The following is a 12,843-nucleotide window of genomic DNA, read 5'->3' on the forward strand; positions in this document are numbered from 1 at the left end:
TCCAAGTTCCCCAAACACCACGAAAGCCGAGAGGAGATTGTTGGAGCTTTGCAGATAAAACAACAGCGACGATAAAACATAAATAAATCAGGGCATCCCTCACTCCAAAGCCTCTCCTCTTCCAGCTTGGAGTTATAGGAGGAATTTGGCAGGGCTGCTTACCATGCTGGCAGTGAGGGCCCTGGAAGCCAGAGGAGCAGTGACAGAGCTGCGAGGATCCCTCTCGGCAGCTCCCACCGTTGAGACAAATGCCGTAACCACAGGCAAGGGGGAAGAAGAGGATGATTCCCACACTCACCATCGGAAGGGCAAACACCCCACCACTGGTGACATGCCCACAGCCCCAGAGAACACTTGAGTAGTGATAAAAAACCACCATCAAATCGTTTGGGAAAGTTGATTTTTTTTCTGCTTGACCGTGCGGTGCTCAATGCACAAAGTCTCAACATTTAGGACAGGAAGGAAATTACCTCGGGGGATGTCTAAGGGCTTTCCTTGGGAACTCACAGGAGACATCAGGGCTGTGGTGAGATGATGCTTTTCCAGCCAACAAGTAGGTAAAACAGTCAGAAAACGACTCATGCAAGATCTCGAGGCAACAAATACAAGTTACTTGTGTTGAAATTGGAGGGATCTTTCTGGAACAATCTGCTGGGAGCTGCTCCCACCTCTGCACCGGGCTTTGCCGGGAGCTGGCTACCCCAACGTGCGTCACCTTCGGGCGGCCCAGAGGATGAAATGGAGCTAAACTGTAAGTAAGCCTCAGCAGCCACGTTTCTCTGTTCTCACCCAGCGGAGTGTAAAATGGACACAGAGACACAGAATGCTCAATTAGGCTTCTGAAATCCACCTTTCCAAATCGTCCCCATAAACCCACAAACAAGGTTATGGTTTTTCCAGGGAAGTGTGTACTTCTCATAACTCATGAAATGCAGTTCATGGTTTATATTTGCCCCTGGGAAATGCTGATCTCAAAAGCAGAAACGTTGTGAGCAGGGGCACTGTCACGTGTGTGGTGCTTTGTCGGGGGGTAAGGACGCAGAACAAGCATCCATCTTCCTCTCTGAATCTGTTTAAAGATTTGGACAATGAAATTTTCTCTCTGTTCACTGATCTGGACAGAGCTGCAGTGACGGCCAGCTCCTCTCCTCCTCATTCTTTTTCTCTCACCTCCTCTTTTCCTTCCACTTTTCGTTGAACAAACTGCTACAAACTCCAAGAGCAATGGGAATACATCTCACAAAAACCTGGCAAACCTGGAACAAAGAGCATCAACTGATGACACAGAGCAAGATACACCTGGTCCAGCAGCTCCCACTCTTCCACCCCAACCCTCTGCTGAGCCCAGGCTGGACCGTGGAGAGCCGTGGGCTAAGAGAAGCCATGGGGACCAATCTATTCCAGCTGATGCATCCCAGGAAGGAACACACTGCAGCCACCAATGGTGTCACAGGGCCTTCAGGTCAGTTACCAACTAAACATACAAAGCTGTGATTAAATTACAACCCCTCGTACAATCTGGGACCACCTGGCAACAATTACAGCAGCACTCGCTGAACTGAGGGTCCCCATCGCACATGGGCTGTGCTGGCTGCAGCTTCTCCTTCCTATTTGCAAGTTGGGAGCCCCCCTGGCTTCTCTTCCCGTTCCAGCTAAAGCTGTAACTAATTAGTGACAGAAAAAGCAGGTCTGTGATTAACACATTTCATTTTGTGTCATTATAACTGGCACCCCGCGCAGGCTTCCAAAATGGCTCCAAAATTCTTGGCACAAAACACCCCACACTGGCTCCAAAACACTAATTGTGCACTCAGAGAAAAAGGGATCACAGATGGAAACAGTGCAAGGCAGGGGTTGCACTTTTGGGGCAGGACAGCTTGTGCACACCAGGAGATAAATCTGCAAAGTTACCAATTGTCAAAGACAACTCAAAAGTCTGAGGCAGCCACACGAAATCCAAGCTGGGAAAGGGCAGGGATTACCTTTCCAAAAGGAACCCAAAGCTGGTGGGTGTCAACTTGTCACGCCTGAAAAATCAGTTCTAACCTGCAGTAGATGGAAATCTAATAACCACGCTACTGAGTTCCCACTATTGAATCCCCCAGACATCAAATATTGGCTCTGTTTTTTCTTACAGGAACACAATTGACTTCCTGATTTCTCCTCTGTGCTAAATCCTGCTCCTGGCTCACACAACACCTTCTGCCAAAGCTGGTGCTGACTGGGGAGGTTTGCTGAAGGTTTAGGTGAATGTGCCATTCTCCAAATATTCACATTTGCCACCAAAACACACCCTCTTGCCAGACAGAGCTATGTACCTGCTTAAAGGACCTTTCTTCTATCAATTCTTTTACCACACAGGGACATCCTGGGTTAGGCCAAACACCACCAACTTTGCACCTTCCATGCACTGGAGCCGAAATCCTCGAGCCTCAGTGTTGGCTCTTTTAAGGACCTGATGATTTTTCAAACCCCCTCCCTGCAGAAGAGAGGATTATTTATAACACAAAGGTAGCATTGAAGCCCTAACACTCGTCTCCCTGAACTAATGAGCCCGTGATGAAATGCTGCTTCACAAAGCCAGTTATCTTCTCATCTAACGCTTTAGTCGCTTTCCATGGCCACGTATCCCTGGGGACTGCAGTGATCCCATGTCAATCCCGTGCTGGCAGAGCACTGGAACTTGGGAAGCTCTTTGCCAAGCACCCTGCTCAGCTGAGCCCTGATGTCTGTGGAGTGCAAATACTTCCCTGCACAGCGAGGCAAGAACAACTTCCCATCTCCAGGTGTGTGCCAAGGTGTTCCAGGGCTGCAGCCTCCAGGTTTTCCCAGCTCTGGTCATGCAAGAGGGGCTGTCTTTTCTTTTAGTCCTTTCCTGCAGGCCTCAGCACCGTAAGGCAGAATGGGCTGCCCAGCCAAATTACAAAGTAGCTTGGTTTTTCCTGAATCTTTCACCTTAAACACCTAGAAACCACATTTTCATGAGGGTCCCAGCAGAGCCAAGCCTGGCTCCAGGGTGCCCAACTCGCCAGCAGCACTCGGCTCTCCGAGCAGCTCAGCGAGACCCAAAGCACAACAATGGAAAATATTAGAAGCAATTTCAGCGACACAAATCAGGGGTTAGAAGACAGGGGTGTTATTCTTGGCAGTGCCCCAGATTTCCTGAATGAGCTGGACAATTCCCTGCTCTGTGCTGCAGGCTGGCACATACCGAGTGGAAATCATAATAACCTACTTCCCAGCCCGGGGGAGGGTGGGGGCTGCGGGGCTCCCCCTCCGTGCCCTCCAGGCCTCCTGCCAACGAGCTCCTAATTCAGGGCGACAGAGTTTAATGCGATGAAATTTGGGAAAAGGGTAATGACACTGTTCGGGGAAACGGGAGAGAAAGAATAAATTATGGGAAGCATCACCGCCTTGTGCTCAGGCAGTGTCCTTTGTGAGGGCTCAGCGAGGCAGGATCCTCGGGAAGTCAGAGACATGAGACTGATTTAAGACAACGAGCAATGAAGAAAAGAAACGTTTGGGCTCCCTGAGGTACAGCCCAGCCACCCCCTGCCTGGGCAGAGATGGGCTCCCAGGGGAGCCCATGATGGACCTTCAGCCAGCAGGCAAGAGGTTCAGGAGTTCAGTCACAGCCTTTCAGCTGACTAAACAATGAGCCTCCAGCAGCCAGGAGGCGATGGACAAAGCAAAGCCGCCTCTCAGGGAAGTTAAACTGTCAGCCGGACGCATTTCCTGCCGAGCCTTCCAACCTGTGCCACAAACCTGAGCTGCCTGCCCCATGATGGTGCACGTGGTCGGGCTCTGGGGCTGTGCTGGGCTCCAAGGTTATGCCAGGCTCCAGGACTGTGCCAGCCTCTGGGGCTGTGCCAGGCTCCAGGGTTGTTATAGGGTGCAGGGTTGTGCCAGGCTCCAGGTCTATGTTGAGCTCCAGGGGTGTGCCAGGTTTCCAGGGCCATGCCAGGCTCCCGGGCTGTGCCAGGCTCCAGGGTTCTGCTGGCCTCCAGGGCTGTGCCAGCTCTGGGGTTGTGACATGCTCTATGGCCATGCCAGGCTGCAGGACTGTGCCAGCCCCCAGGACCATGCTGGGTTCCAGGGCTGTGTCAGGCTCCATGGCCATGCCAGGCTCCAGGGCTGTGCCAGCCCCCAGGACCATGCTGGGTTCCAGGGCTGTGTCAGGCTCCATGGCTATGCCAGGCTCCATGGCTATGCCAGGCTGCAGGACTGTGCCAGCCCCCAGGACCATGCTGAGTTCCAGGGCTGTGTCAGGCTCCATGGTTATGCCAGGCTCCAGGGCTGTGCCAACAGAGCAAGCACAGCAAGTCCCCCTGTGCGTTCCTTCCCTTCTCACCAAGTGGAAACTCGGCAGAGTTGGCAGAAAGAAATCCAGTTCGGTGTGGGGTAACTCCCCCTGGAGCCTTTCACAGGCCGTTTGTGACTAACAGAAGTTTTTCTTTTAATGAGGCAATTACAATTCAGCTGCTTTCTGCTCAGCACTGGGGATGCTCCCATGGGTTTTCATCATGTCTCAGACCCCGATGCTTCCTCAAACGAGCATTAATCTCCTTCTTACCTAGGGCCAGGCTTTACCTCCACCTGAGCTGAAAATCAGAAGACAGCAGGATCTCACCTGGATAAAAACTTGAGTTAAAGACAGCTTAGACCAGCTTCAGACCAACAGCTCAGGCTGAGCTTCTCCAGGTCACATTGCAACAGTGACAGTGTCACCTGCACTAAATCTAGTAAAGGTCTCCTCTTCAGCCTCTTCACAGCTCTCCTTGGTGCCTTTCTGCCTCACCATGTCCTTTCTGAAGGTGCCAGCAGCTGGCCCAAGAGCACAGACAGGCTGTGGGTGGCTGAGCTGCAGCTCCTCCACTCACATCAAGAGTTCCAGACTCAGTGGGACTCAGCTTTTCAACATCTCCAGCTGAAAGTGGAGATCACAGAGATTACCTGACATGCCCCTCACCCTAATCACCGAGGGCTTTACCTGTGTTATTGAACCCAGGTGGAATTTAAGTAGAATCTCAGCGGCCACTTGAAACCAGGCAGCTCAGTCTGAGAGTTAAATTATCAGGGATCAGGCAGGCAAAGAAGCTGATGCCATCCTAAAAATGCAAAGGGTGCCTTGACGTCTGACCTTTCTCCTTCCCAAAGAGATGAACGGTCCAGGACAGAGGGCAATGGAAGGCAACAAATCCTCACCCTCTGGTGTCAGCAGAAGGGACAAAAGACAGAATCCTGCCAGGGACAGGGCTCTGTGCCTTCACCCCTGACAGCCCCAGGGGTGGCAGGAGCAAGGCCAGTTGTCACCATTTCAGAGGGCACACAAGGAGAGGACTAAAAACATTCTTTGAGATCGGTGAGATCTCTGTATCTGTGAAATTTTCCATCTCTTTCCGAGCTATTTGCTCCCAGCAGAGCAACACCCTCCCAGTACTGTCCCCAGAGCTCTGCAGTGTCCATTTCCCCACCTGTAAGAGCTCAGAGACACAAAGCTGCACGTGAGAAAGGGGAGGACACCCCAGTTCTGTTACAAACAGCCTCCAACAGCTAACAGTGAGTACATCCAGTGCAGTAGCTGCAACAAGGCAAATTCCTCTTCCAGGCACCAGGCCGGCTCTGAGAGCCCAAAGAACTCTCCTGAGCTGGGAGAGGGTGCTGGGACCTCCCATCTCATAACGGTGTTTAGGATCACCATCAGTGTTAGACAGTATTGTCATGTTCAAACAAGAAGGTGGCAGCAGGCCGTGGCTGGTTACACACGAGCCTGCAATTTCCCCTCACGTCGACTAGATATTTTTATTTTTAAGGAGAAGTGATGACCAGCAAAGAGCAAACAGAGCCCTGCAGTGAGGAGATGCCAGTCCCCAAGAGAGAGCAAGACATCCTCACTGGAGAGTTTCTACTGCACTACAGCCCTAATTAAACTGTCAGCAGCCATGCCCTTCCCCTCCCCAGTGCTCCTGGAACACGATCAATGATCTCTGGAGGCAGATAGGAAGGGCCACAAATCCCGCTGACATGTTCTGGCACAGCTCTGGGGCATTCAGCAGAGCCACAGCAGCAAGCACAGGCTGACCCCAGACTGCTACACACCGACCAGAGAAAGCTCCAACATCCATAAACAATCCCCTGGCTGTGTGCCCCTGCCCCAGCACCCCACTGATGGTTACTGACAGCTCCCTGCCAGACCTTCCTACCCCTCCTCTGCTCCAGAAGGACACACTGGTGTCAAGGCCAAAGCCACCAGCAGGAAAAGCCATCACACCCCTGCAAACCAACAACCAGGAGCTCCTCGGGATGAGGGTTTGGTTCCACAGAGCCCAGACACGCTCCCCAGGACAGCCCAGAGATGGGGACAGACACCCTGGCTTGGGGCACCTGCAGGGGCCAGGCAGAGCTGTCCCATTTGCCCGTGGGATGCTCCTCCAGCTGCTGCCTGTGGGAGTCTGGAAAAAGGGAGCACAATTCCCACTGCTCCACCTCAGCCCTAACCTGGTGGCTGCTCTCCTGCTGCCCCCAGGGGCTCAGATGATTCACAGAGCAACGTGATTTTGTTTTCTGCCCCTGGAAGTGCCCCTGCCTGTGCTGAGGGCCAGCAGAGATGAGCTCCCTGTTGTGCCTGTTGCACTTGGGGTACATAAACACCCATTTTTCTGTCCCAGAAACAAGGTTACAGCACATCCTGCATGTGAAACCAGTGGTATCCAACTGGGTTTGAAGGGCTGAGCGGGGACAGAGCTCACCAGCTTCAGGTCATGATCCGCCTCAACCTCCCCAGCAGCCCAGCAGCAACTCCTGCAGGAGTTTTTGGGCTGCTGTCACTCTGCTTTTGGGACTGGCTGTCCCTCTCTTCTTCACTCCAGCCCAGCCCTGCAGTGAGCAGCGTGTGAGGACCATTCCCAGCCCCAGTGGTGAGAAGGATGAGTTCAGAGCATGGCCTGAGCAGCTCTATTTCCTTTTCTCTGCTTCCTTCCTGTGTGGAATTACTCATTTCCTTGGCAGGAAAAATCATCACAGAAGGTGCTTTTCTGAGTTCAGCTGAGGTTATTATCTGCTCACTGACAGGGGGTTACAAGGCACCCGTGGAGCTTCCTCTCCCCAGTGGGTTGCTCTCCTGTGCCACAGCTTGGAATAGGAAGAATAAAGACTGGTTGTTTGACACACCTTTTTATCCCATTGGGGGTTTCTTTTAAAACACCTTTTTATCCCTTTTTTTTTTAAAAAAAAAAAACCCTTTGCTTCAAGCAACAAAGCCCAGGGCAGGCACAGACGGCCTCTTCACAGAACAAAAGGCAAGCAGCTGTGGGAGACATCTTCCTGTCTTGGAGGTCAGTCCCGATCCCAATCCCAATCCCAATCCACAATGGAGTTGACCATGGCTGGCTCTGATTCCGCTGACGGCAGGGCAGCTCAGATCCCAAATGCTCTGCTGGTTCTCCTGCCTACTGCTTAAATCCAAGCTGCTTTTCTGTGGGGGACGTGGAGAGCACCTCCAAGGCCCAAATCAGAAAAGAATCAGGCACCGAGGCAGGGCATTGACCCCGCAGCACTGGGAGCATGCAGGGCTCTGCACGAGGTGACATTTGGTTCTACACATAAGTTTGGCTCGATTCAAGAGGTTTTTCTTTGCTCTCAACACCTCAGAAGCAGTTTCCAGTTAAATGTTTCCCCAGCTGGACGTGGCCGCAGGGTTTAGGGGAAGGAGCGGGGAGTGACACAGCAGCTGCCTCCTGTGTCAGGCAGAGAATCTGGAGGGAAATAGGGAATGTGGGGCCCACAGGGATAAAGCTGCATCTGTCTTCTGCAACAACAGCATAAAATCATCTTACAGGCTGATATTTGCACATCCCCATCATGTGCAAACCTGAATACGTCTCGCAGCTTCCCCCCCAGCTGGGGGAAGGGAATTCTGTCTGGCAGGGAATTGCACTGGGAGAGAGCAGGAATCCAGCCACAGAATCCCAAAGCCTCAAGTTCTGGGTCTCCACCCCAGACCTGACCAGTGCCACCCCTTCCTCTGGGGCTGTGTGTCCCTTCCTGCAGGCTGACACTGCAAAATCAGCACCCTGAGCCCAGCTCACCCTCTGGATACGGGAGGGAGCAGGCAAGGGGAGGGATGCAGGATCCCAAACCTCTCACAGGGCAGTTCCAAACTCAGCCAGTCTTAAAATAACAAACCCAGCCCCTGACACACCTTCTCAAAGGAGCTTCCAGAGCTTCTGCCAGTGGCGCTGTTGGAAACACTAAATTGGGCTTGATTTGAAACATGTAGTAGCATTTGGCAAGTGGATGAATGGCTGGAACCCTGAAACCCTTTCATGCAGCAATGTGGAAATTCTCAAAAAATGGAAAGCAACAGGCAGCACTTTCCAAGAAGCCAGAAGGAAATAATAATAATAATAATAATAATAATAATAATAATAATAATAATACCACCAGAAAAAAAATGAAACTAAAAAAAAACCCATGACAGTTACTTTTCAGCACATTTTTAAAGACATTTAAAGACATTTTTAGAGCATTTTCTGCAGGCACAGGACTTGAAATGAGCCAAAAGCAAAGAAGTTGAGCCGAGGAGAGCGACACTCACGGTGCAGGCAGCCGGCATCCCCTGCGAGCTGAGACCACCCTGGGCAGCACCTGTACGTGGTCTGGGACCTCAGCTGGTACACCTGCCTGTAGCCCGTGTAATACACAACCCTGAAACACAAAAACCCCGCCAAGGTAAGCTCCCGCAGGACAAGGAAACCGGGAAGAGCAGAATTTGTAGCTGCAGGTGCAAACAAAGCGAGGAACTGGGTTTGCAAACGTGCTGCCATTGTTTTCCACGTGGGCTGGCAGTGATCACTGATGCTAAGAAAACACTCCTAATTTGCTCTAATTAGGAACATAAGAGACAACACCCAGGTTTTCATAGCACCCCAGATTATTTTTTCTCCTTTTCTAGATTATTTCTCAGCTCTGAGCTCCTCTCTTGCACTACTTGCTCACAAAGGAAATATAAATTTTAACAACAGGTGTTCCTGCTTTAGTGAGCAGGAGCAGGTGTCTCTAAGGGGCTGGCGAGCTAAAAAATTGACACAACCCTGATGGCAACACCAAGCTACTCCAAGAGCTGTGTTGGACACAGCAAGGCTCCACAGCTTGGCAGGGAACACTGAGGGTCCCTTTAACTACTCCCAATAGTTCCCTCCAGGGTGGGAGCTGGGGGAGTAAAGCAGGGACTGATCTGAAGCGTAAATAAATAAAAGCGACACATTTTTTCCCCGGAAATTTGGTGTTGTGTGTTTGTGAGAATTGAAACACAGATAATACTTCTGAAGCCGATTTTTAAAAAGCTCCGTTGGCAGAACATGAAACTGCTCCACCAAAGCGAATCAGGCAAACAACAACAAATATTTGGCACAGCAGATGTGTTGTGCATGTCCACTGAAAATATTTATCCTAACTTAGTCGAGTTGTTTGATTTTGTCTGAATGTTCCTACAGAAAAAACCCCAAATAACAGTGAACTGTTAATTCCCGGGAAGGAAACCTTCTGCGACTCCTGCGTGCCAATGTGGAAGCACAGCTGAGGAAAATAAAAGCAGATACCAATTTTTTTTTTTCGTTTTGTATGAGCTGTTAACAAATTATGAAGGAAACTGTTGTGCTCCAGAAGCAGCTGAGAAAGCAATTCACAGGCACCAGGCTCCAGCCCACCAGGATCCTCTTGGTACCAGGAGCTCTCTCCAGCCCAGCCCAGCGGGAAGGAGAAGGGGAGATGCTGGATGCAGGGTGGTGTGAACATGACAAGGAGGCTCAGGAATGGGGAGGAAAAGGTAGAAATAGTGATGTAGGACAGCTCAGAGCTCCTTGTGCCCCAGCAGTGCCCTGAGCAGCCTCAGTCCCACCCTCCTGGGCGGCTCTGTCGGACACTCCAGACCCTTCAGCTGGTCCAGGCAGCTCTCAAGGACAGGCAAATATTGTGACAGCCTCGGTGCCTCTGGGTATCTGGGTGCTGCAGACGGGAAAGAGCCACACAGGAGATACTTTATCTTCAGTGTTTCTCTTTTCCTTTGTTTTAAGGAATCCCTGGCGCAGAAAACGGGGAATGAGCCAGAACTAATGGAACCCAGGAAATCCTGCTGTGTCCTGCTGCTGGAAAATCCCCTTCCAGCCCCTCTGGGATAGCACTGTGATTCCTTCAAGCTTGGCTATGGAGGGCTGAGCAAAGCTACCTGCTGTCATTACTCACTGGGAAGCTGCACAGCCGGGAGCAAACCCACCCCTCTGCCAGGAACACGGAGCAACGCAGCCCGAGGATGCTCCAACTGAGCAGATGCTGCTTTTCCCAGTCACCTCCAGGAACTCAAGGACACCGAGGCCAATTTCAGGCCAGATCCTGGAGCTGTGAATACACTTCCTGAGCCCCACGCTGCCAGAGCTGGTCCAACTGGAGCAGCTCCAGCATCCCTGTGAGCGCCGACACCGCGCGCTCCACTGCCTCAGCTGCCTGGCACAAGGGAACTTGGCAGGACAGCTCCCAGCTCTTGGAAAAGCTTGCTGCAATGGGAACTCCCACAAGTTTGGAGAGAGGGGATCTGGGACAAAACCTTGCCCAAAGAATGCTCTGCTGATAGTGCTTTCCCTGTCTGGATTTCACAACTCCTGGGGTGAAAGCCCTCAGTGGCTTCCGCTCTGTGTTTCCAACAGGAACAGTTTTAGCACTGGGCTGTTCTGATACTTGTAATGAAGCAGAACAGAAAGTTATTTCATTTCAATCCCTTGATTTGTGATGTCAAACCCATCCTTTAAGGAGCTGAAGGGGCTGCTGGGGCTGAAGAGCTCCCAGCCTTTGAAGTCGAAGCAGACAGGGCACCCATCCTTTCAAAGCCTTCCCTGAAAACACAACCAAGAGTCAGACTCTGTTTGCTCCTTTGTTACCAGGACACAGATCTCATCACCAGGGTAATTACTGGCAATTACAGGTTAGGAGGAATTCCTAAAGTCAGGACTTAAAAGCTGTCTTGAGTCCAAGATGTTTTTTTGAAAGACAACTATCATTTGTACTCTGTAAAGGCTTGTAACTGCCTAATGAGGCCGGAAAAGCAGGTGGAGGACGGAAGCAGCTTGGGCACGTTGTGGTTTGGCTGCTGGCTAGGTAAGAAAAGTTCATTATTTGTCCTGTAACACGTGTCCAGAGCCCTCCTTCCGCAGGGCCTCCTGCCTGAGCTCCCAGCTCTGGCCAGCTGGGAACTCAAGGGATGCTATGATAGGTGGAGAAGAACTCAGGGTATGTTCCAACTCTATTCACCTGTGCAAGCCCAACTCTGCTCTTCTGACGTGGGTCTGAGCATGGTCCAGCTCATGGAGTGAAAGGAAGGTGGTGACCCTGCGGCAAATCCTGCTGAGCACCACCCCAGCAGTCCCTGCCCTCACAGGTGGTCCTGCACCACCCCATCCCCTGCACCACGGCCACATCTGCTGTTGTTTGAGCCAATAACCCTCACTTGGCCCCAGCTCCCGCCATCAGCTCTGTGAGACAAGAGGCACTGAGGGGCTTTGAGGAGGAGACATCTAAAAGTACAGGAATAGTGCACGTGATGTGAATAAGCCATTCCATTAACGTGCCTGGGTCATAGGAAACAGATGCCATACATTGTCTGAAGATGGGAAACAGCCCACCACGAGGACAAAGCTCCTTCAGAATAAAAACAATGGATAGACCTTCTCTTCAGAAATTCCTTCTTAGCTTAATAACTCTGAGCATCACAGAAGTGCCAGGCTGAACCAGAAGCCCCTCCAGCAAAATGTCCAAAGGGTTTACCAAGCTCTCGTGGTCTCCTGCTTTGAGCCAAGAAGCAGTGAAGTAGCTCCACCCCTTACTGGCGGTTTGTGGGGTCAGGGCCACATCTCTGCTCATGGGACTGTTCATATCAAAGTGTAAAGGAACTGCTCTGTCCCCTGCTCATAGAATCACAGAACAGTTTGTGTTGGAAGGGACCTCAAAGATCATCTAGTTTCAACCTCCTGCCATGGGCAAGGACACCTTCCACTAGCCTGGTAAGTGCCAGGTACCACGGGCTTCCTCCAAGGCATTTCCTCCTCTTTCCCTTGAGAGTTGTGGAACATCCAGGTGAGCCCCAGCCACACTGGCTCATCACTGAGACCCCTTGGAGGGCACCAAGGCATTCCCGAGGCTGTTTGCCATTCCAGAACACAGCCAGGGCAGCAGGATGGGCGCACAGGTGGCTGTCCCCATCCCTCAAGAGCTGTGCAGCCGCTGCTGGTGAGCACCATCCTCACTTCCCTGCTGCTGCTGAGGAGTGGCAATCACTTTTCCTCCCACAGGGAGCAGCCCAGGGCGGAGGGAAGTGCACCTACCTGCGCTCGTAGCCCGTGCACCAGCGGCGGCCCCCGCAGTCCTGCTTCCACACCCTGACCGCGCGGGTCAGGGCCTGCACACACGGCTGCCGCAGCCCCACGACCCCCAGCTCCTGCTCCGCGCAGACGTTCGGCCTGGGACAGAGAAATGCAGGGATGTGAGGGAGGCAGGGCATCCAGAGGGTCACAGCTGCGAGGGCTGCAGTGCTCCCACTGCCTAAATTTCCTGCTGACAGCGCAGGAAGGGCTTGGGCAGCCCCAGCATCCACCTCCTCAATGAGTTCAATCACTGCAGGGAAAAGAAACAGTGCCAGGTGGACCAGGCACAGGGGTGGTTTCTTGCTCGTTCAGAGCTAAGGGCTGCAAGGGTAATTCCAATAAATCAAAGAAATGCACTTTGTTTCTTCTCTAATCCTAACTCCTTCTCCAAGCACAAGCCAGGGGGTTTAACTAAGGATGAAGAGGGAGACAT

General features: G+C 52.0%; 1 protein-coding gene across 1 annotated transcript in view; it reads right to left on the reverse strand.

Moving 5' to 3' along the window:
- The window catches only part of MEGF6 (multiple EGF like domains 6), a 75,400-nt gene that overhangs the window by 60,831 nt on the left and 1,726 nt on the right, over positions 1 to 12,843 (reverse strand). Inside the window, exons 2-3 of the mRNA XM_032131677.1 lie at positions 12,372 to 12,506; positions 8,597 to 8,706 (exon numbers count right to left, since the gene is read on the reverse strand). Of these exons, the coding sequence (XP_031987568.1) occupies positions 8,597 to 8,706; positions 12,372 to 12,506 (245 nt within the window). The remainder of the gene's footprint in view (positions 1 to 8,596; positions 8,707 to 12,371; positions 12,507 to 12,843) is intronic.

The sequence above is a fragment of the Corvus moneduloides genome, chromosome 22, assembly GCF_009650955.1.
Source record: "Corvus moneduloides isolate bCorMon1 chromosome 22, bCorMon1.pri, whole genome shotgun sequence".
Classification (NCBI taxonomy): Eukaryota; Metazoa; Chordata; class Aves; order Passeriformes; family Corvidae; genus Corvus; species Corvus moneduloides.